The sequence below is a fragment of the Gobio gobio genome, assembly GCF_949357685.1.
Source record: "Gobio gobio genome assembly, chromosome: 3".
NCBI classification, from domain to species: Eukaryota; Metazoa; Chordata; class Actinopteri; order Cypriniformes; family Gobionidae; genus Gobio; species Gobio gobio.
Window position 1 is genome coordinate 65727880 of NC_137099.1, and position 26267 is coordinate 65754146.

The 26267-nt window shown below is 38.7% G+C and overlaps 1 protein-coding gene across 3 annotated transcripts; it reads left to right on the plus strand.

Moving 5' to 3' along the window:
* The first annotated feature begins 329 nt into the window (after window positions 1-329).
* On the plus strand, window positions 330-26267 carry LOC307124381 (NLR family CARD domain-containing protein 3-like). Of its 3 annotated transcripts, none has more exons than XR_013816258.1 (10): window positions 330-421; window positions 3932-4160; window positions 10713-10835; window positions 11053-12945; window positions 13107-13280; window positions 13366-14325; window positions 16804-16885; window positions 16979-17109; window positions 24476-24522; window positions 24904-26066. XR_013816258.1 is itself a non-coding variant. In XM_079813539.1 (8 exons), the coding sequence occupies exons 2-8, from the start codon at window positions 4009-4011 to the stop codon at window positions 25437-25439; spliced, it is 3096 nt and encodes a 1031-aa protein (XP_079669665.1). In that variant the 5' UTR covers window positions 330-421; window positions 3932-4008; the 3' UTR covers window positions 25440-26267. The 3 variants fall into 3 exon arrangements, 1 of the variants encoding a protein (XP_079669665.1); XR_013816259.1 differs by having other exon boundaries at window positions 13366-14158; window positions 16811-16885; window positions 24904-26063; XM_079813539.1 differs by lacking the exons at window positions 16804-16885; window positions 16979-17109 and having other exon boundaries at window positions 13366-13536; window positions 24904-26267.

Sequence of the window (26267 nt, forward strand, 5' to 3'; positions counted from 1 at the left end):
CCAGTTGAAAACTAACTCCTTACAAAGATCTCGAGTTGAGTCTTGAAAGAGAGAGATATTTTTTCAGAGACTTTGTAACACACCATAACACAGAGTTGGTCTGAAAACAAAAAGACCTGATGGCTCCAGCTGAAGCTCATCTATTTATAGCCTCGTGCAGCAGGTGCGCCTATGACGTCACCGGCCGTGGCTATAAATACCTCCGGGTCAATTTCATTGACGTTTTTTCACACTATTTTCAACAGCTGGTCATGTCAAAGACATTCCCATATGCATTAGCATGCAGCATTGAGTGGAGCTTTTGAAAGGGAACAAGACACACCTTAACCAGGTAGAAAAAAAAGTAAAAGAGGAGGAAGAGAAGAGACGCCATTCCGAGGCTTTGTTAACTCTGGGTGTTTAAACGGCTGCATATTTTTAGGTAAGTTCAGTATTCTTCATGCAACCATATAGTGATATCAAAATGAGCTGCTATTTAGATTTAAGCTGTTTACATTGGATTTAAAACACAAATCATTTAATATTTTGACAGTATAAACTAACCAAAATGGTGGAATCATTGACAAAAAATATATTATTATCCTGCAATCTCGTTTTAACCTTTAACCTAGCCTATAATACTTATTTAATACTTATTATATATAATAGTTGGTTCTATATACTCATTCAAAACAAATACATTGTGTATTTTTTATGGATATTTTTCATGTGCTGCAAACAAAATAGGCTAAATGTGAGTTTGAAGGTAAGACATTTTGATTAACATATGCATTATCGTTAAAAAGAACTCATTAGAAGCAGTGTTATTAATTTGGTTTGTATATGATCACATTTGAAACCATATAAATGAATCAGTGATTGCACAAACACGAGTAGATTGAGACAATGATATGCGCTTGCCATGTCAACTATGTTCAAGTGAATTTGACACTCATTGCAAAAGCAGTGCTAAATACTGCACCAATTTATCATACCAGTATTACAGAACAAAAAGCACTACAAAACAGCTGTAAATTAAGTTTAAAAACTACCCAAACAGCAGTTCAACACTAAACTTAATCAATGTTAATGCATTAGCCAAAATGAATCATGTTGAAATGTAACATTGATTTTAGAAATAGGTCAAGATGGACATAAAATCAATGTTTTTTTTCCAACTTTAATTAAGTGAAGTTTTAGTAACTAATTTCGGGAGGAGCACGTCCAGATAATTAAACCTATCTAAACAATGGAGCACGCCAGATAATGTAACCTAATCAAACCCAAGTGGAGCACCCTCAGATAATTAAACCTAATTAAACACATGTGGAGCATATCAAGCCAATCGATTTAATCAACGATAAGAGGTGCGTATATATACAGCATATTTACCTTCTTTCGTTGACCGTTTTTATTTTTAGCATCCCTCCACCACCCCATCTCCTCACTTTGATTTAATAAACTCATTAGACGTCAACACAATCCATAATACACACGGACAGCACGCCAAATACGCATAATCTTTACTCCATTTAATTTGATGTACGTGTGAACTCGTGAAACCCCTTATGTAACATTCAATCAACATAAAAACAACATCAAATCAATCTTGCTTTATGAACAGCAGGATTCTATGCAAGTTAATTGCCTGCTCTTTTCCATCAAAGACAACGTAGGGCTGCAATTAATATGTTTTTGAATCAAAGTAAACAACTTAAACAACTAAAAAAAGAGTGTATGATTGAAAAAGGCATGGAAAGTAAACACGAGGTCCCTGATGCACGCAAATTAGGCTCCATACAATATCCTGTCTCCCAATATCAAAGCTATAGGCTGGACTGTGTAGTTGTAAACATCCTTAGCTCTGCTCTTTGTTTGCACTTTGAATATTGAGAGAGTACTTTAATTATGTACTTTACATTTATCAATCTAACGTAGAAACGAGCGCAGAAATCATCTTACAACAGGGTCCATGTGTGATGTCCACGTGTGATTGAAACAATTACCTTCATTTATATGTATATTAAACTATTGTAAATAAAACAAAACATTTAAAAACATTAAACACTATAGCGCTATTTAATTTCCCCTCACTCAACAACAAATCCTTTAAATTTACCAGTTTTCAGAACAGTACATGAGTGAAAAATAAGTAGCTATCTCATATGGCAAGAATTAAATAACATAATATTCAAAACAATATAGTCTATTTTAACTATTCATTCATATTACACACCTCTGATCACGTCATCTCTTGCTTCTGGGCACAACATCCGTAGCAATCGCATTTTGGGAGTCAGGAACGTTGCAATCCTGTAGATAATGTGGAGGGGATTTGCTGATGTGTCACTAGTGTCCATCAGTTCTTCTAGACGTGAGGCACACACACTGGTAACTTCGGATAGTACAGGCTCAAGGGATGCTGCTTGGCAGTGTTCAAGGAGTCTGACGGACCATGGCAGCGCGAGTGATGTGCTTGGAGAGGAGTTTCCGGACTCGAGGTTGTCAGTAGCTTCTTTAAATAACTTGAGAAACGTAATGACTGTTTTCAAACTGTTTTCATTCATCAGTGCAATTTTGTCACACTGGTTATTGACCATCAACAATGTGGAGATCTCTGTTGCATTATTGAATCTAGCATATCGTGATTTAAATTCCACGTGGTCTCGATGGATTGTTTGAGGGATGTCTTCAAGCTGTTCTGCAGTCCTGAATGTTTGAAATATTTTACCAGTTTTTTTGCACTGGTCCACAGTTCAGACAGCTCGGGTGTCTTGGCCAACACCCAACTACATTGGCTCTGCGATCATTCACAAACACAACATGGCCAACAAGCAGTGACATGTCTATTACAAATGCATGGAATTTCTGGAACAGCAAGTTTCTAATGTTCTCTCCTGTTTTTGATATGCCGTTTTCAAATGGAGCCGCAAATAATACTCTGGAAACAAGAACAAAATCATAGCTTGTACAATAAATGGTGCTGGATATGAATTAAGTTTTATGGTCCACCCATGTGGTGATATCGCTTATAGATGAATGACGATTCTTGGTGCAGTGCCGCCTGAGGGATCGGAGATCACGGTTGTTCAGCTTAGGCTTGCGCCCTTGTCCTTTACACACTGAAATTCCTCCAGATTCCTTGAATCTTTTAATTATGTTATGCACTGTTGAATGTGAAATATCCAAATCTCTTCCTATCTTTCTTTGAGGAACATTGTTTTTAAACATTTCAATAATTTTCTCACGTAATTGTTGGCATACTGGCGATCCTCGGCCCATCTTTGCTCCTAAAGGATTAGACCTTTCTTGGAGGCTGATTTTGTACCAAATCATAATTACAATCACCTGTTGACATCACCTGTTTCAAATCACATCATTATTTAAACATTTTACCTCATTACTAGCCCAAATTGCTCCTGTCCCAACTTTTTTTTAAATGTGTTGCAGGTCTGAATGACAGGAAAGGATGCATATTTACAAATGACATGAAGTTGACCAGACAAAACATGAAATATTTTGTGTTCATATTGTCTGCAATGAAATACAAGTCAAAGTAAATTTAGAAATCACTTCTTTTTTTTATTTGCGTTTTCCATACTGTCCCAACTTTTTCTGATTTGGGGTTGTACACGCCAAATCCCACCGTTCCCCAAGGGTCTCTCGCTAAATTTTCTGACCTCCCACCCACAGCAAAAGTAAAACCACCTGCTCCCGCAAGATTTGCCAAAACCCAATGCAGCCCTCTAGAGTCTAATCTTCAGAAAGGTGAAGAGGTCTTAACAAGATAATTAGTTAAAACATTCAAAATATACCTGCAGACCATTTTTCAAGTCATGAATTTTGTCATTGAAGTTATTTACAAATACTGTGCAAAAATACCGTCTTGTCTCATTCTCGTGAACCCAATCTCGTCTTATCTTGTGAGCTAAGTGTCTCGTTACACCCCTAGACGACACCGGACCATGATCTCAGGAAACACAGGGATTTTTGTATGTTGTTGGCAAAGGAGAGTAAGAAAACACAAAAATGAGTCTCCACACTGAGAGAGAAGATAAAGACACTGCCTCTAAAAAGAGTTCTCCATCTCCTGGATCAAGCTGTGTGTCAATGAGGAGTGATAAATCCATGAGGAATCTCCCCTCTGCATCCAGTGATGGGACAGTGACCTTTGACCCTAGGTAAGGCACTGGCCATTTTAGCATTGACAGATACTTTTATTCACAGTGTATACCAGAAGCCTGCCATTGGTGAGTGGTGATACTGTACCATCACAGAGAAGCACAAAATGACTTTCCTGAACTTTACCTGTCACTGTTCCTCACCTTTAGAATGATCTTCACAACTTTTCCAAACAGCTGAATCGCTAGCAATTTTCAAGAAGTGTCTAAAGAATTTATCTTAAACCTCTAGCTCTCTCTCTTTCTAGTAATATATATATATATATATATATATATATATATATATATATATATACAGTGAGGAAAATAAGTATTTGAACACCCTGCTATTTTTTAAGTTCTCCCACTTAGAAATCATGGAGGGGTCTGAAATTGTCATCGTAGGTGCATGTCCACTGTGAGAGACATAATCTAAAAAAGAAAATTCCAGAAATCACAATGTATGCTTTTTTAACTATTTATTTGTATGATACAGCTGCAAATATGTATTTGAACACCTGAGAAAATCAATGTTAATATTTGGTACAGTAGCCTTTGTTTGCAATTACAGAGGTCAAACATTTCCTGTAGTTTTTCACCAGGTTTGCACACACTGCAGGAGGGATTTTGGCCCACTCCTCCACACAGATCTTCTCTAGATCAGTCAGGTTTCTGGCCTGTCGCTGAGAAACACGGAGTTTGAGCTCCCTCCAAAGATTCTCTATTGGGTTTAGGTCTGGAGACTGGCTAGGCCACGCCAGAACCTTGATATGCTTCTTACAGAGCCACTCCTTGGTTATCCTGGCTGTGTGCTTCGGGTCATTGTCATGTTGGAAGACCCAGCCTCGACCCATCTTCAATGCTCTAACTGAGGGAAGGAGGTTGTTCCCCAAAATCTCGCAATACATGGCCCCGGTCATCCTCTCCTTAATACAGTGCAGTCGCCCTGTCCCATGTGCAGAAAAACACTCCCACAGCATGATGCTACCACCCCCATGCTTCACAGTAGGGATGGTGTTCTTGGGATGGTACTCATCATTCTTCTTCCTCCAAACACGTTTAGTGGAATTTTGACCAAAAAGTTATATTTTGGTCTCATCTGACCACATGACTTTCTCCCATGACTCCTCTGGATCATCCAAATGGTCATTGGCAAACTTAAGACTGGCTTGGACGTGTTGGTTTAAGCAGGGGAACCTTCCGTGCCATGCATTATTTCAAACCATGGTCTTAGTGTATTACCAACAGTAGCCTTGGAAACGGTGGTCCCAGCTCTTTTCAGGTCATTGACCAGCTCCTCGCGTGCAGTTGTGGGCTGATTTCTTACCTTTCTTAGGATCATTGAGACCCCACGAGGTGAGATCTTGCATGGAGCCCCAGTCCGAGGGAGATTGACAGTCATGTTTAGCTTCTTCCATTTTCTAATGATTGCTCCAACAGTGGACCTTTTTTCACCAAGCTGCTTGGCAATTTCCCCGTAGCCCTTTCCAGCCTTGTGGAGGTGTACAATTTTGTCTCTAGTGTCTTTGGACTGCTCTTTGGTCTTGGCCATGATAGTAGTTGGATTTTTACTGATTGTATGGGGTGGACAGGTGTCTTTATGCAGATAACAACCTCAAACAGGTGCATCTAATTTAGGATAATAAATTAAGTGGAGGTGGACATTTTAAAGGCAGACTAACAGGTCTTTGAGGGTCAGAATTCTAGCTGATAGACAGGTGTTCAAATACGTATTTGCAGCTGTATCATACAAATAAATAATTAAAAAATCATACATTGTGATTTCTGTTTTTTTTTTTTTTTTTTTAGATTATGTGTCTCACAGTGGACATGCACCTACGATGACAATTTCAGACCCCTCCATGATTTCCAACTGGGAGAACTTGCAAAATAGCAGGGTGTTCAAATACTTATTTTCCTAAACTGTATATATATATATATATATATACTTTGGATGAAATGCATGTGCCACATGAATACATGTAAATATAAATATATGGTGCATATATACCCACTGAGCAAAGTTATGTCCAAAAGATGTCTTTTCACTGTCTTTGCCCCAGAGGCGTACGTTGAAAAGATTTCCACTGAGGAGCCAGAATGAAAGTTTTTATGACGTCTGTTTTTGACGTGTTCTGCACGTCCGATATAGACGTTCATGGAACCTCAAGGTTAAAAACTAGTTCAAATTGTGGACATATTTTCCATTTGTAATTGCAAAGCTACTCACAGACAGTGTGTGTTTGTCCAGAAATCATGAAAATAAAAGAAACTTAGCTCACACCTTTAGACACTTTAGAAAACGTATCATCTGTAATTCACACATCTTTGGATCGTGAGAGAATCGTGGGATTCAATCCAGGATCTTCTTGCTGTGAGGAGACAGTGTTTCCCACTGAGACACTGGTGCTGCCCTTTATCCAGAGATGTATAAAGTACTAGAGACACATACTGGAGTAAAAGTACAAGTTCCTTATCAAAAAAGTGACTTGAGTAGAAATTGAAGTGCTCTTTAAGCACCACACTTAAGTAGAAGTACTAAAGTATTCAACATTTTTTGTACTTAAGTATTGCAAGTAGTTTATTTTAAAATGTACTACTCAAGTACTGAAAGTAAAAGTACAAGTATTGTGTTATGTAGTTATTAAAGAAAGCAGTCAAAAGTTTGAACATCATATTGTTTTTATTATTTCAAATGATTAAGCTAAAGGACAATCACAATGTTGGTACACAGCAAAATCCCCAGTGTTAAATTAACACTCCTCAGTGTACATATGTGTCCACACTACAGGGTGTTAAAAGTAACACTTAAGAAGTGTTAAAGTTAATGAGATAATTAAGTGATTAATTAAGTTATGATTGACCATTAGTGATGAGAAACACAAGAACTACAACTGACTTCAGTCACAGCTTTAGATGAAATCAACTGAAGATAAAATAAGACATTAAATCTCTGAAGATCTCAGCAGAGGAGGATTAAACAACTCCACAAACAGCATTACCAGCTTCACACATTATTAACCAGACTGACTTTATTTCTGTCAGATGTCTACAGAAGCTCTTACTGAGGTTTAGATGTTGATGATTTATTGAAAATAATAGTTTTGTTTGACGCCACCATTATGGTGATCAGTGTTACTTTAGTTGGGCTCTTCACCCTTGACTTGTCAGCATTTTTTTTCTCTCTGCCTGCTGTAGCTGTTTGTTACAGTGAGAACAGCAAGAGAAAATTGATGATGACAAGTTGATGACAGATGATGTTGGCTTGTTGTTGGTGATGCAGTTGTTATCATCATATGGTGCCTTATTTGCTGATCTCCTGAGAGTCATGGATTATAGTAGCCTTGTGACTCTACAGCAGGAGATCCAACAGTGTTTTCATCAGATAAACTGATCAATGTTTAAAACATGTACATAAGTCTTGTTTTCCGGTTTAATAACACATCACACAATAAGCACTTCTAACTCCTGCGAGATTTACTCACACACAGACATCAAGAATCAGCCTATGAATCTCAACAATGGTGACATGCTTAATGCCGCAATGCATTCTGGGTGCATCATGCAAAACTCATGAGATTCATAGGCTGATTCTTGATGTCAGTGTGTGAGTTAATCTCGCAGGAGTTAGAAGTGATTAGTGTAGAATCTGCTTTAAAACCTATTCAGCTCTACTGATTAAAACCAATCTGGATCTTTCCTGGAATCACAGTAAAAACAAAGTTAATCAGTGATTTAAATCACTATACAATGATCATATTCTTATCACTGAGCAGCCGAGAGCATCTGATTGTGTTTACTCTTGCTTTTCTTGCCATAGTAAACTCAGTTACAGCAGCCAGAGAAACACTAACATTAAAATGTCATCAAACTGCCCAACTAAAGAAAACACTGATCACCATGATGGTGACATTAAAAAAGTTTCAACAAAAAATGTAATTCTCAATAAGAGCTTCTGTAGTTGTCTGACAGAAATAAAGTCAGTCTGGTTAATAATGTGTGAAGCTGGTAATGCTGTTTGTGGAGTTGTTTAATCCTCCTCTGCTGAGATCTTCAGAGATTTAATGTCTTCTTTTATCTTCAGTTGATTTCATCTAAAGCTGTGACTGAAGTCAGTTGTAGTTCTTGTGTTTCTCATCACTAATGGTCAATCATAACTTAATTAATCACTTAATTATCTCATTAACTTTAACACTTCTTAAGTGTTACTTTTAACACCCTGTAGTGTGGACACATATGTACACTGAGGAGTGTTAATTTAACACTGGGGATTTTGCTGTGTAGTTCATTAAGATTAAATCTTACTATAACCACTCTTACTAAAAAAAAAAATGGGGTAAGCACACTTATATTCTCATTTCAAGAGGTGTTCTGAGTAAATGATTTGTTTGTAACACTTTACAATATGGTTTGATTTGTTTGATTGAAAAATGTTGATTTGTTAACATTACATTAGTTAATGTATTAGACTAATAACTAACATGAACTAACCATGATCAATACATTTGTTACTGTATTTATTAATCTTTGTTAATCTTAGTTAATAAAAATACAACTGTTCATTGTTTGTATATGTTACTTCACAGTGCACATTAACTATGTAAACAAATAGAGAGCAATTTGAGCGCAAGACGCTCGTGTTGTTTTAAAGACAGTGAATGCGCGCTCGCGGGGCTCTCGCGCTCGCGGGGCTCTCTCTCTCGCGCTCTCTCTCTCTCGCGCTCTGTCTCTCTCGCACTCTCGCGCGCGTGCTCTCTCTCTCATGCGCGGTAATGTGGGTTTGGATGGAATGATTCGTAACATTTTTATAATTGTAACGAGTAACGATGCAGCACATACAAAAAATAGCGGAGTAAAAGTATTAAACTCATCGAAAATATGTACTGAAGTAAAAGTGGAAGTAGGAGAAAAAAATAATACTCTAGTAAAGTACAGATACTGCCTTTTAGTACTTAAGTACAGTAGTGAAGTAGTTCTACTTCGTTACTATACATCACTGCCTTAATCACAGACATAAGACACACTTTGACTATTTCTGTCAGACATCTACAGTAGCTCTTACTGAGAATTAACAGAGCTTTAGATGTTGATATTTATGTTTCATTTGAAGTCACCATTGTGGTGGGAAGCGTTTACTTTAGTTGGGCTCTTGGTCCCTGTTTTTAATGTTAGCTTTTCTTTGGTTGCTGTTACTGTGTGTGTGAGGAACACAATAGTTGTGGCTGAAAAAGCAAACATAAAGTGACATCAGGTGTTGTCAGCTCCTTGTTGATGATGAAACTTTTGGACCGTGACCATCTGATGTTTTTTTTGTTTTTTGTGTGTTTTTTTGGCAAACAGTCATTTATTATAACCGCTATAAACAAGTAAATGCACCAATAGCATCAAAATTATAATTTATCTTGAAGGATGATAAAAAGCATGTGCACAAAATGTTTTGAGCAAATATTTCACAGTCACACACAGACATCAAGATTTTGCATATGATTCACAACAACGGTGACAATCAAGCATGAGTTTTGTACTATGAAGCTACCCATCATGCATTGCAGCATGAAGCATTTTTTGTTTTGATTGTCACCGTTGTTGTGAATCATATGCAAAATCTTGATGTCTGTGTGTGACTATGTGAAATATTTGCTCAAAACGTTGTGTGCACATACTGCAAACCAACTTTTATTTAATGTATCATTCAGGACAAAGTATCATTTTATTGCTACTGGTGCCAATACAGGAGAGTCACAAGCTTATAGTGGATATAATAAATGACTATTTGCCAAAAAAGAACACAAAACTTAAAACACAACATCAGATGCTCGCCATCTGATGATTTAGTCATCAACAAGGAGTTGACAACACCTAATGTTGCTTTGTCTTTGCTTTCTCAGCCACAACTATAGTGTTTCACACACACACAGTTACAGAAACCAAATAAGAGCTAACGTTATAACAGGGACCAAGAGCCCAACTAAAGAAAACGCTTTTCACCACAATGGTGATTTCAAATGAAACAAAAATATCAACATCTAAAGCTCTGTTAATTCTCAGTAAGAGCTTCTGTAGACGTCTGACAGAAATAGTCAAAGTGTGTCTTATGTCTGTGATTAAGGGCAGCACCAGTGTCTCAGTGGGAAACACTGTCTCCTCACAGCAAGAAGATCCTGGATTGAATCCCACGATTCTCTCACGATCCAAAGATCTGTGAATTACAGATGCCAAGTTGTCTAAAGTGTCTAAAGGTGTGAGCTAAGTTTCTTTTATTTTCATGATTTCTGGACAAACACACACTGTCTGTGAGTTGCTTTGCAATTACAAATGGAAAATATGTCCACAATTTGAACTAGTTTTTAACCTTGAGGTTCCATGAACGTCTATATCGGACGTGCAGAACACGTCAAAAACAGACGTCATAAAAACTTTCATTCTGGCTCCTCAGTGGACGTCTTTTCAACGTACGCCTCTAGGGGCAAAGACATTGAAAAGACGTCTTTTGGACATCACTTTGCTCAGTGGGTAGTATATCTAGTTCTCTAAAATTCTGTTTTATTTGTTTGTTTATTTGTCTTTTGTCAGCATCAGCAGGAGGAAGAGACAGAGATCAGAGTCTCCAGAACCCAGTGGTGTGTCTCTGAAGAGTAACAGATCCATGGAAGGACCCATTGAATTCAGTGATGGACCAGTGACCTCTGACCTTTTGTTAGTATAAACATTAACTTGCTAATTTATTGTTGTGTATCTCAGATTATATAATATTATATTATTTCTCAATGGAAAAACTAAAAACCTATCACTACATAAAATCCAATATTTAAGTATGAAACAAATGCAAAACATGAAGAGAGGTGCAAAATATATATCATATATGGTAATCAATATATTTCTGATGTTCTTTAATGGTCAGCTTTCCTTTCAGTTTTAGCAGGGGAGAGACACATAAGCTGATCTGGTCTGTGCCGTCCTCTACATCCCACTATCAGACTAACATTAGACAGAATGAAACTGAAGCAGTCCTGCAGACACACACACTGGAGACAGGAGACCTGCAGAGAGTCAAAGACCAGCACAAAACAAGCATGAAGAAAAAGTATGAAAGATTATTTGAAGGAAACAAACTCCAAGAGAATGAAACACTCCTGAACAGGATCTACACACAGCTCTACATCATAGAGGGAGAGAGAGAAGGAGTGAATGAAGAACATGAGGTTTTACAGATGGAGAAAACAGCCAGAACACAACACTCACAAGACACTCCAATCTACTGCAATGACATCTTTAAAGCCTCACCTGAACCAGGATGTGAGGATAAAGAGCAGATCAAGACTGTTCTTACTAAAGGTATCGCTGGAATTGGAAAAACCGTCTCTGTGCAGAAGTTCATTCTGGACTGGGCAGAGGGAAAAGCCAATCAGGATGTAGATTTCATGTTTGTGCTTCCATTTCGAGAGCTGAACTTGATCAGAGATCATCAGTACAGTCTTCACAGACTTCTGCTGGACTTTCATCCTGAACTTCAAAATCTGGACTCAAAGATTTATGAGGAGTGTAAAGTTGTGTTCATCTTTGATGGTCTGGATGAAAGTAGAATGACAATGATATTTTCAGAAACTCAGAAAGTTACTGATGTGACTGAGACTTCATCAGTGGGTGTGTTGATGTCAAACCTCATGAAAGGAGAGCTGCTTCCCTCGGCTCTCATCTGGATCACCTCCAGACCAGCAGCAGCCAATCAGATCCCCTCCAAATACATCATCCGTCTGACAGAGATTCAGGGATTCAATGAGCCTCAGAAGGAGGAATATTTCAGGAAGAGAATCAGTGACGAGCATCAAGCCAGCAGAATCATCTCACACATCAGAAGAGCAAGAAGCCTCCACATCATGTGCCACATACCCGTCTTCTGCTGGATCTCATCCACTGTGCTTCAAAAGCTCCTGAAAGAAGATCTGAGTGCAGAAATCCCTCAAACTCTGACTGAAATGTACATCCACTTCCTGCTGATTCAGATCAACATGAGGAATCATAAGTATGAAGAGAGAGATCCAGAGAAACTCCTGCAGTCCAATAGAGAAGCGATTGTGAAACTTGCTGAAGTGGCTTTCAAACAGCTGATGAAGGGCAATGTGATGTTCTATGAGGAGGACCTGATTGAGAGTGGCATAGACGTCACTCACGCCTCAGTGTATTCTGGGATTTGCACTGAGATCTTTAAGGAGGAATCTGTGATTCATCAGAGGAAAGTCTACAGCTTCATTCATCTAAGCATTCAGGAGTTTCTCGCTGCTTTTTATTTGTTTTTCCATTATGTAATGAGAAATGTTGACACTTTGCAGTTTTTCGATCTAGTCTATAATCTGCATAGGGAAATAGTCAATAAAGCCCTTGAGAGTGAGAATGGACATCTGGATCTGTTCCTGCGGTTCCTGCTGGGCATCTCACTGGAGACCAATCAGAGACTCTTACAGGATCTACTGACACACACAGAGAACAGCTCAGAAAGCATCAGGAGAACTACACAGTACATTAAAGACAAGATCAAAGATGGACATGGACTCTCCACTGAAAGATCCATCAATTTGTTCCTCTGTCTGCTTGAAGTGAAAGATCAGAGTCTGTCCAGAGAGATGCAGGAGTTTGTGAAATCAGACAAACACTCAGAGGAGAAACTCTCTCCTGCTCACTGCTCAACAATTGCCTACATGCTTCAGATGTCAGAGGTGCTGGATGAGCTGGATCTCAAGAAATACAACACATCAGATGAGGGTAGAAGAAGACTGATACCAGCTGTGATCAACTGCAGGAAAGCTCTGTGAGTGTTGTAGTCCAAAGTAATTCATTTATATATTTTTTGCTTATTTTTAATAATGTCATGACTTATGTAATGTGACTTCTTTCACAAGAATGAAGCTGATATTGAAATGCCAGTTGTGCATTTCTGTATATTCTGTGATATGTTCTGTTCTATTTCAGTCTTGCTGGCTGTAATCTCACTGCACAGGATTGTGAAATTGTTTCATCAGCTCTGAAATCCTCAAACTGTGTCCTGAAAGAGCTGGATCTGAGTAACAATGACATTCAAGATCCAGGAGCTAAGCTGCTCTCTGATGGACTGAAGAGCCCAAACTGCCAGCTGGAGATACTGAGGTTTGTGATCAATGGTTTGATAATTTAATATTTTGTGTTACATACTTTAAAATGATTGCTGTTTATTGTTTGTTTGTGTCTTTAGGGTTTCAGGCTGTATGGTGACAGAAGAAGGCTGTGGTTATGTGTCTTCAGCTCTGAGTTTAAACCCCTCACACCTGACAGAGCTGGATATGAGCTACAATCACCCAGGACAATCACGAGTGAAGCTGAAGGATAAACTGAAGGATCCAAATTATGAACTGGAGATACTCAAGTATGTGGAAAGATTTTGACTCAGAAATGATAGGTGAATAACACTGATGTAGAAACCTAGTTTTAAGCCTAAACATAACATAATCTGTTAACTTGTCTCTCAAATCAGATTGTTTGGATTATTGTTCCAGGATTAACAAAGATGTTGATCCAGAAACATGCTGTACTTGGTGAAATCACGTTCACTCTAATGGACTAGTTTAAGAAATTCCTTTATTATTTTTTTATTTTGTATGGGTTATAACATTATTCACAGAGGTGTAAAGAGTACCTAAAAAACATACTTGACTAAAAGTAGATATACCTTACAGCGAAAAATGACTCCATTACAAGTTACAAATTGCCATTTTCAATACCACTTGAGTAGAAGTCTTTAATATTTGAATAGTACTTATTTATTTTACTCTTACTGAATGTAGGCTCAAGGATGCACTAGTCCTCTACATTTAACCCTTTCGCACGTACGTTCTAAATATTCAGACTGGCAGCCTGGTGTGAGGTTTTTTTAATGCGACCGTTATTATGCCATGACAAGCGTTCTAATTTCCATGGTAACACACATCAACCTTGACACGTGAGTTTTCGCAATCACAATGGCGCTCATGGTGGATGACCGCGTGCAGGTGAGCACTCTGAATGTTTTGCTTTATTTTTTCATTCAAAACCTCTCACATTATTTGTTAGCGTGTACACACTATGGTTGACATGTTTATGTTGCTTTATTTTTCCCACTGCTTTGAATTTCGCCTGCACACGGCATTTCTCCCTCACAACATCCGCGTGACAATTGGTGAGTATATTTTAGTTTTTTTTTTCCTTATTTGGAGCACATATAATTATTTACAAGCATGCAATAAATATGAATAAAGATGTTTAAAAAATTATCTTGTAAAACGAACAGTCCTCAATAATGTGGACGTTCAAATGTCATGTTTGTCGTTTTGCACATTGCAAATATGCTCCGTGCATTCGGTAAAGTTATTAGGGTTCAGATGACTTGAAAAGTAACAGGAATAAATTATATAGTATTTATGTTTTAGTTTTAATATTGTTACTGAGTTTTATATCTGACTAGTAAAGCAGAGAAAAGTGGTCACGCCTCACTTACTATTAGCTTGCATGCGCATATATATATATATATATATATATATATATATATATATATATATATATATATATATATATATATATATATATATATATATACACAGCAAAATCCCCAGTGTTAAATTAACACTACTCAGTGTACATATGTGTCCACACTACAGGGTGTTAAAAGTAACACTTAAGAAGTGTTAAAGTTAATGAGATAATTAAGTGATTAATTAAGTTATGATTGACCATTAGTGATGAGAAACACAAGAACTACAACTGACTTCAGCCACAGCTTTAGATGAAATCAACTGAAGATAAAAGAAGACGTTAAATCTCTGAAGATCTCAGCAGAGGAGGATTAAACAACTCCACAAACAGCATTACCAGCTTCACACATTACTAACCAGACTGACTTTATTTCTGTCAGACGTCTACAGAAGCTCTTATTGAGGTTTAGATGTTGATGATTTATTGAAAATAATAGTTTTGTTTGATGCCACCATTATGGTGATCAGTGTTGCTTTAGTTGGGCTCTTGACCCTTGACTTGTCTGCATTTTTTCTCTCTGCCTGCTGTAGCTGTTTGTTACAGTGAGAACAGCTAGAGAAAATTGATGATGACAAGTTGATGACAGATGATGTTGGCTTGTTGTTGGTGATGCAGTTGTTATCATCATATGGTGGCTTTATTTGCTGATCTCCTGAGAGTCATTGATTATAGTAGCATTGTAACTCTACAGTAGAAGATCCAGCAGTGTTTTTATCAAATAAAATGTTCAACGTTTAGTATGTGTGCAGTCTTCTTTTCCGGTTTGATAACACATCACACAATAAGCACTTCTGACTCCTGCAAGATGAACTCACACACAGACATCAAGAATCAGCCTATGAATCTCAACAATGGTGACAGGCTTCATGCCGCAATGCATTCTGGGTGCATCATGCAAAACTCATCCATGGCTCCCAGAATGCATTGTGGCATGAAGCATGTCACCATTGTTGAGATTCATAGGCAGATTCTTGATGTCTGTGTGTGAGTTACTCTCGCAGGAGTTAGAAGTGATTAGTGTTCAATCTGCTTTAAAACCTATTCAGCTTTACTGTTTAAAACCAATCTGGATCTTTCCTGGAATCACAGTAATAACAAAGTTAATAGTATATTGCTCAGACTCGGCTATAAGATCAGTGATTATAATCAATATACAATGATCATATTCTTATCACCGAGCAGCCGATAGTATCTGATTGTGCTTTTCTTGCCATAGAAAAACTCAGTTACAGCAGCCAGAAAAACACTAACATTAAAAAGTCATCAAACTGCCCAACTAAAGAAAACACTGATCACCATGATGGTGACATTACAAAAGTTTCAACACAAAATCAACAAAAAAGTAATTCTCGCTTCTGTAGTCGTCTGACAGAAATAAAGTCAGTCTGGTTAGTAATGTGTGAAGCTGGTAATGCTGTTTGTGGAGTTGTTTAATCCTCCTCTGCTGAGATCTTCAGAGATTTAATGTCTTCTTTTATCTTCAGTTGATTTCATCTAAAGCTGTGGCTGAAGTCAGTTGTAGTTCTTGTGTTTCTCATCACTAATGGTCAATCATCACTTAATTAATCACTTAATTATCTCATTAACTTTAACACTTCTTAAGTGTTACTTTTAACACCCTGTAGTGTGGACACATATGTACACTGAGGAGTGTTAATTTAACACTGGGGATTTTGCTGTGTATATATATATATATATATATATATATATATATATATATATATATATATATATATATATATATATATATATATATATATATATATATATATATATATATATTAATTTACATGATGTCAAATACCATGTACCTTTTCTCTGCTTTGCTAGTGAGAAATGTGTTGTATAAGTTTAGCATTATTCAAACGTATGTCATTTGTTAAAAAGAAATTGCTAAATGTACACATTTCATTCATGTTTTATTTAAGCTAAATGTTTTTTTGTTTAAACTATTATACATATATACACTTTCTAAAAAAATACAAAACAAATTATAAATATAAATACAATGAACAACAATCAAAATAGTATTATAACCAAAACAATAAATATACTATGGTAAAAAAAATCTTTAAAACAAACTATATACATATGTTTATGCCCCCATCTTTTTGTTGTACTCCAGCACACAGACTGGCTTCATCTTTGCTTGCCCAGTGATGTGATCCAGCTTCCCTGTGGCTGCCATACCAGTTGGGTGGACTGTGGTAAGGACATGGACATCTCTCTTATCATGCCATTTGACTGCCAACTGTGATCCATTTTCCTTGAATTCCACCTCACCCTTTGTCATTTTACAGGTGAATGTTGGCATCCCTTTCCGGTTTGCACGCACAGTCCCACAAGCTCCAGTGCCAAAAGACAAGAGGTGCTGGAAAAGTGTGGGACTACTGTACCAGTTATCCACATAAAGGACATGACCCTTTCTGAGGTAAGGTGCCAGTAGTGTCATTACAACAGACCCAGAAATCCCAAGCCAATGCTAGCCTGCCTTTCCACTTCATGAGAGATTCATCAACACACAGATCCCTGTATGCAGACTGATCTCATGAAATAGCATATGTATGACACGCCAATTCGCTATGCCATTTTGGCGTGCTATCAAAACGCATAATCGCTTTTTAGCGTGTTTTTCAACGCCGTTTCATTCTATTCCCCTACACTGCCCCTGCCCCTAAACCTACCCATCACAAGAAACATTCTGCATCTTTACATTTTCAATACATTTTATAAATCCATTTACATTCATGCGGAATCACACGGCCTACACATACACGCGGAATCACACGCCGTACACATACACACCATACACATACACGCGGAATCACACGCCGTACACATACACGTGGAATCACACGCCGTACACATACACGCGGAATCACACGCCATACACATACACGCAGAATCACACGCCGTACACATACACGCAGAATCACACGGCGTACACAGTAAAATCCCCAGTGTTAAATTAACACTGCTCAGAGCACATATGGTCCCACTCTACAGAGTGTTAAAGTAACACTGAATCAGTGTTAAAGTTAATGACATAATTGAGAGATTAATTAAGTGATGATTGACCATTAGTGATGAACACCTGATGATAATGAGTAGAATCACTGAAGGAAAGAGAAAAAGAAAAACAGAAGAACTACGACTGACTATAAAAAAGACATTAAATCTCTGAAGATCTCAGCAGAGGAGGATTAAACAACTCCACAAACAGCATTACCAGCTTCACACATTACTAACCAGACTGACTTTATTTCTGTCAGACGTCTCTTATTGAGAATTAAAAGATTTTTTGTTTGATTTTGTTGTGAAAATTGTTAGTTTTTAATTTGACCATCATGGTGATCAGTGTTTTCTTTAGTTGGGCAGTTTGATGACTTTTTAACATTAGTGTTTCTCTGGCTGCTGTAACTGAGTTTGTTATGGCAAGAAAAGCAAGAGTAAACACAATCAGATGCTGTCGGCTGCTCGATGATGAAAATATGATCATTGTATAGTGATTTAATTCATCAATTTTATGACTGAGTATGAGCAATATACTATTAACTTTTTTATATGGTGATTCTAGAAAAGATCCATCATGGTTTTAATCAGAAAAGATGGACACGTTTTGAAATTGATTGTACACTAAACACTTCTAACTCCTGCAATATTAACTCACACACAGACAACAAGAATCTGCCTATGAATCTCAACAATGGTGACATGCTTCATGCCACAATGCATTCTGGGAGCCATAGATGAGTTTTGCGTGATGCACCCAGAATATTGCGGCATGTCACCATTGTTGAGATTCATAGGCAGATTCTTGATGTATATGTGTGAGTAAAACTCGCAGGAGTTAGAAGTGCTTATTGTGTGATGTGTTATTAAACCGCAGTACAAAACTTATGTAAATATTTTTTGATAATCGTTTATTTTATCAGATGAAAACATTGCTGGATCTTCTGCGCTAGAGTCACAAGGCTACTATAATCAATGACTCTCAGAAAATCAGCAAATAAGGCCATTATATGATGATAACAATTGTATCATAAACAACAAGTATCAAGATTCTCTTGCCGTTCTCACCGTAACAAACAGTTACAGCAACAACAGAAAAATTTATGTTAACAAGTCAAGGGCCAAGAGCTCAACTAAAGCAAACACTAATCACCATGATGGTAACTTCAAACAACTTTTATTTTCAATAAAACATCAACATCTAAACCTCAATAAGAGCTTCAGTAGACGTCTGACAGAAATCAAGTAAATCTGGTTAGTAATGTGTGAAGCTGGTAATGCTGTTTGTGGAGTTGTTTAATCCTCCTCTGTTGAGATCTTCAGATATTTAATGTCTTTTTAATAGTCAGTTGTAGTTTTTGTGTTTTTCTTTTTTCTCTTTTCTTCAGTGATTTTGCTCATTATCATCAGGTGTCATCACTAATGGTCAATCATCACTTAATTCATTTCTTAATTATCTCATTAACTTTAACACTGATTCAGTGTTACTTTAACACTCTGTAGAGTGAGACCATATGTGCTCTGAGCAGTGTTAATTTAACACTGGGGATTTTACTGTGTAGACATACACGCGGAGATGACGGTTTGTTTCAGAGTACACATGCACGCAGAATCACACGCCGTACACATACACGCAGAATCACACGGCGTACACATACACGCAGAATCACACGCCGTACACATACACGCACAATCACACGCCGTAGACATACACGCGGATGACGGTTCGTTTCGCCGTACACATACACGCAGAATCACACACGTACACATACACGCAGAATCACACGCCGTACACATACACATGCAGAATCACACGGCGTAGACATATACGCGGAGATGACGGTTTGTTTCGGCGTACACATACACACGGAATCACACGGCGTAGACATACACGCAGAGATGTTGGTTCATTTCGGCGTACACATACACACAGAATCACACGCCGTACACATACACGCAGAATCACACGCCGTACAGGCAGAATCACACGCCGTAGACATACACGCGGAGATGACGGTTCGTTTCGGCGTACACATACACGCAGAATCACACGCCGTACACATACACGCAGAATCACACGCCGTACACATACACGCAGAATCACACGGCGTAGACATACACGCGGAGATGACGGTTCGTTTCGATGTACACATACACGCAGAATCACACGCCGTACACATACACGCAGAATCACACGCCGTACGCAGAATCACACGGCGTAGACATACACGCGGAGATGACGGTTCGTTTCGGTGTACACATACATGCAGAATCACACGCCGTACACATACACGCAGAATCACACGCCGTACAAATACACGCAGAATCACACGCCGTACACATACACGCAGAATCACACGCCGTACGCAGAATCACACGGCGTAGACATAGACGCGGAGATGACGGTTCGTTTTGGTGTACACATACATGCAGAATCACACGCCATACACATACACGCAGAATCACACGCCGTACAAATACACGCAGAATCACACGCCGTACAAATACACGCAGAATCACACGCCGTACACATACACGCAGAATCACACGCCGTACGCAGAATCACACGGCGTAGACATACACGCGGAGATGACGGTTCGTTTCGGTGTACACATACATGCAGAATCACACGCCGTACACATACACGCAGAATCACACGGCGTAGACATACACGCGGAGATGACGGTTCGTTTCGATGTACACATACACACAGAATCACACGCCGTACACATACACGCAGAATCACACGCCGTACGCAGAATCACACGGCGTAGACATACACGCGGAGATGACGGTTCGTTTCGGTGTACACATACATGCAGAATCACACGCCGTACACATACACGCAGAATCACACGCCGTACACATACACGCAGAATCACACGCCGTAGACATACACGCGGAGATGACGGTTCGTTTCGATGTACACATACACACAGAATCACACGCCGTACACATACACGCAGAATCACACGCCGTACGCAGAATCACACGGCGTAGACATACACGCGGAGATGACGGTTCGTTTCGGTGTACACATACATGCAGAATCACACCCCGTACACATACACGCAGAATCACACGCCGTACACATACACGCAGAATCACACGCCGTAGACATACACGCGGAGATGACGGTTTGTTTCGGCGTACACATACACGCAGAATCACACGGCGTACACATACACGCAGAATCACACGCCGTACACATACACGCAGAATCACACGGCGTAGACATACACGCGGAGATGACGGTTCGTTTCGGTGTACACATACACGCAGAATCACACGCCGTACACATACACGCAGAATCACACGCTGTACACATACACGCAGAATCACACGGCGTAGACATAGACGCGGAGATGACGGTTCGTTTCGGTGTACACATACACGCAGAATCACACGCCGTACACATACACGCAGAATCACACCCCGTACACATACACGCAGAATCACACGGCGTACACATGAACGCAGAATCACACGCAGTAGACATACAAGCGGAGATGACGGTTTGTTTCGGCGTACACATACACGCAGAATCACACGCCGTACACATACACATGCAGAATCACACGGCGTAGACATACACGCGGAGATGGCGGTTTGTTTCAGCGTACACATACACGCGGAATCACACGGCGTAGACATACACGTGGAGATGACGGTTCGTTTCGGCGTACACATACACACAGAATCACACGCCGTACACATACACGCGGAATCACACGGCGTAGACATACACGCGGAGATGACGGTTTGTTTCGGCGTACACATACACGTAGAATCACACGCCGTACACATACACGCAGAATCACACGCCGTACACATACACACAGAATCACACAGCGTACACATACACGCAGAATCACACGGCGTAGACATACACGCGGAGATGACGGTTCGTTTCGGCGTACACATACACGCAGAATCACACGCCGTACACATACGCGCAGAATCACACGCCGTACACATACACGCAGAATCACACGCCGTAGACATACACGCGGAGATGACGGTTTGTTTCGGCGTACACATACACGCGGAATCACAAGCCGTAGACATACACGTGGATGACGGTTCGTTTCGGCATACACATACACGCAGAATCACACGCCGTTCACATACACGCAGAATCACACGGCGTACACATACACGCAGAATCACACGCCGTAGACATACACGCGGAGATGACGGTTTGTTTCGGCGTACTCATACACGCGGAATCACACGCCGTAGACATACACGCAGAATCACACGCCGTACACATAAACGCAGAATCACACACGTACACATACACACAGAATCACACGCCGTAGACATACACGCGGAGATGACGGTTTGTTTCGGCGTACTCATACACGCGGAATCACACGGCGTAGACATACACGCGGAGATGACGGTTCGTTTCGGCGTACACATACACGCAGAATCACACGCCGTACACATACACGCAGAATCACACGCCGTACACATACACGCAGAATCACACGACGTACACATACACGCAGAATCACACGCCGTAGACATACACGCGGAGATGACGGTTTGTTTTGGCGTACACATACACGCAGAATCACACGGCGTACACATACACGCGGATAGCTCAATGCGTACAGATAACACGCCATTTGGCTTTAGAAAGTGGCGTGTATGTTTACGCAAAGTCATGATGTCATGTTTGTGCCAGAATGACACAAAAATGCGACCAAAGGAGGAGGTGAGAGCAGTAAAAATATTTCAGATTTTTTTCAGAGGGTCATTGAAAACTGCTTTTGCATTGTTTGCGAAGTGAAGACAGCGGAGGAGCAGAAGAAAGCAGTCCTGTGAGAACAAAGACCCGAAAAATGGTGTCAAGAGCATGGGGTCTGTGCTCCAGTAATCCCGAAGTGATGGTTTTTTGATCACCCCCATTAGGAGAACTGCCACTAAAAATGTGTACATTTCAGGGATATTTGTTGGAACCCATTTAACCATTTTTCCCCTCACTTCTTTTTCTTTCAAGTCAGAGGCATAGCGGTTTGTTTCCTCCACATAAATATAAAAAAAAATCTCCTCAATTTCCTCACTTGTCAGTTGTCTTCTTTTAAATAAATTGTCTGCCATTTTCTCTGAAGTTTTTAAAAACTAGTAAATTTTATTAAAATTGTGTCTAAAGTTGGTACCAACGCGAGTGTGAGGTAAGAGTGACGTCAACAGTGACTTGACAGCGGGAAAGAATGCTTGCAATGCATGACTGTTCAAATGTTTTATTTTTATACAAAATATTTTCAAACTTGTTAACTAAATTAAATGCATGCAAGTGAACTCCTTATGGTTTATATACTTATTAAAAATATGTACACTGCAAAAAAATGCTCTTCTTACTTAGTAATTTTGTCTTGTTTCTAGTCTAAATATCAATTCCTAAATCAAGATGCTTTTACTAGATAAGTAAAATGACATAAATAGTTTTACTTGTTTTCTTAAAAATAAAATCAAAATGAAGTGAGTTTTTGCTTAAAACAAGCAAAATGATCTGCCAATGGGGTGAGAAAAATAATCTTGTTTCTGATTTAATTCTTGTTTCTGTCCCAAACAGAAATAAGATTATTTTTCTCACCCCATTGGCAGATAATTTTGCTCATTTTAAGCAAAAACTCACTTCATTTTTATATTTTTCCTCAGGAAACAAGAAAAAATATCTCGTCATTTTACTTATCTAGTAAATGCACCCTGATTTAAGAGTTTTTAGATATTTGAACTGGAAACAAGAAAAAAATACTAAATAAGAAGAGCATTTTTTGCAGTGTATGTTAGTTGATCGGTAAGTTATCACGAGCTGTGGGCGGGGCGCCGCCATTATGTGTTTACAACAGCACCAGGGAGCTGAAGCCTGCTGGATTTACAGCACAAGATCACCCACTTCTCCTGATATGTGACATTACGTGAGGGAACAGGCTAAACTGATCGTACACGTCAAAGGGTAGAAAATTATTGTGTTATTTGATCGGTAATGTTATCACGGGCCATTATATGCTTACAACACTGATATCTTGCTGTTATTTAAATATTAGTATGCAATTGCAAACTGTATTTAGTTTTTGCTGATATTTTTGTGGTTGTGTAATGTAATTTGAAGTGTTTGAAACCTAAAATAAACATTAAAAGACACCGAGCTCAGTCAGTCTCTCATGCACTCAGTCTTTGGCTCAGCGCCAGTCAGCGCGCTAAAGCAGATTTGACATTTTGAATTTGGCAGTTGATCACTGAGAGTTCTAATCACAGCAGTGTGATCGTACGCTCCAGGGACCAGCCTAGATTGATCACACGGGTGTGATTGTACGTGTCAAAGGGTTAAGAGACAAGAAACTGTGAAAAAACAAGAAACAGTTGAGGTGTAAGGAGAGCTTTATTTGTTTGTTTTATTTTATAGTCAAAATAGAAATGAACATCTCAATATCGCAATAATTCCCACAACAGTCGACACAGCAGACTCTCAAAAGTCTCAGTTAAGTCAAGTGCTCAAAAAGGTCACACGTAAACCAATATCCTTCAAAAAGTTATCTTCAATAAAAAGCATAAACAAAGTTATGTTAGATAAAATTAAATATTTAAAGCCTACTTGCACTGGATGTGCAAGACGTCCTCATCTCATATATGAAACACAGGCAATTTAGCAACTAGCAAATGTTCTCACATCCACGTGAATTAGACTTGTTGACAATTTTGTGTGATAGATGCAGATGGTGCATTGCTCATTACAGATTTGTTTTATTTATTTGATGTTTTTGTCTATTCAGTTTGGATCATGGAGGACATTTCAGGATTACATCAGGACTGAGAAAATGTAAGCCCAACCACACATGCACACACACACACACACACACACACACACACACACACACACACACACACACACACACACACACACACACACACACACACACACACACACACACACACACACACACACACACACACACACACACACACACACACACACACATTTAAATATGTTATAGATCAGGGGTTCTCAACTCTGGGCCTCAAGATCCACTTTCCTGCAGAGCTTAGCTCCAACACTAATTAAGGTCTTCAGGATCACTTTAAAGTTATAGGTAGGTGAGTTTAATCAAGGTTGAAGGTAAACTCAGCAGGAAAATGGATCCCGAGAGTCAGAGCTGAGAACCTCTCTCATAGATGATGTGATCTCTCTTCTTGTGTTCAGATACCTGTGATCTCACACTGGATCCAAACACAGCAAACACTCATCTCATACTGTCTGAGGAGAACAGAAAGGCAACATGTGTGAAAGATCATCAGCCATATCCTGATCATCCAGACAGATTTGAGAACTATGAACAGGTTTTGTGTGGAGAGAGTCTGACTGGACGCTGTTACTGGGAGGTTGAATTGAGAGGATGGGGTCATATAGCAGTGACATATAAAAGAATCAACCGGAAAGGTGGGATTGACTGTCGGTTTGGACTGAATGAAAGGTCATGGAATCTTTACTGTTGTGATACGACTTACTCTTCCTGGCACAATAATAAGGCTAACAGCACAAAGATTCCTCCCTCTTCATCTTTACCTAATAGAGTAGGAGTGTATCTGGACTGGTCGGCCGGCATTCTGTCCTTTTACAGCGTCTCTGACTCACACACACTAACACACTTACACACAATCAACACCACATTTACTGAACCCCTCTATGCTGGGTTTGGTTTTTACAATAATTCTGCAGTGTCTCTGTGTCAGATTTAACAGCTTCCTTTGAGGAACCAGAGATACATCACACACATTGGGATAAACATTTCTTTTTTACTCTCACTATTCAGGTGGTTGACCCATTAATCAAGTTAAACATCAATGTTAAACTTTCTGACAATTTTGGGTGGCCTTTGCTCAGGTTCATACACAGTATATTGGTTTAAAAAATCAAAAGTTTAATTTGTTTTAATTTTCCGGTCTAGTATATGTATATTTTGGAATCAATGTAATTTTGAAAAGTGTCTGCCAAATGCATAAATTTAAATGTAACACTTCTTTAAAAAGTCTTATTCTGTTTTGGGCTACCATGTCATTATATGGTAACGTTTAATATTGTTTAATAAATGTTTAATAACGTTACATTTTTTCTCAATTTCTCAGTGATTGTATTTTTATTGCTTTTTTTTACCTTGCTTAATGTAATCTATTTTTTATGACTGAATCAATCTGACTTCATTACGTTGCAGTAGTGAAAATAACTTTTAATTGTCAGATCAGATGAAAAGGTTTCTTTAACCCTGAAAGACCCAAATATAGAAAAAAACCTGTAAGAAAATTTTCCACCTTATAAATGTTGTTGTAGGAGGCCTCTAATGCAGAAATAAATGTTTTTTTTTTTACATTTTCGACATTTTATTAAGTTTTTAGGGGAATGTTGTAATATTGCAACGTTGGGTAGCAGAATTTCAGTGATTTTACTCACTTTCTGAATAAATGTAGAGAACATCTAAGGGTTCATTTGCAGGGTGTAATGATTATATTAGTAGAATATGTATACACTAATAATCACACAATATTAATAAATGGACAAGTCATATTTTT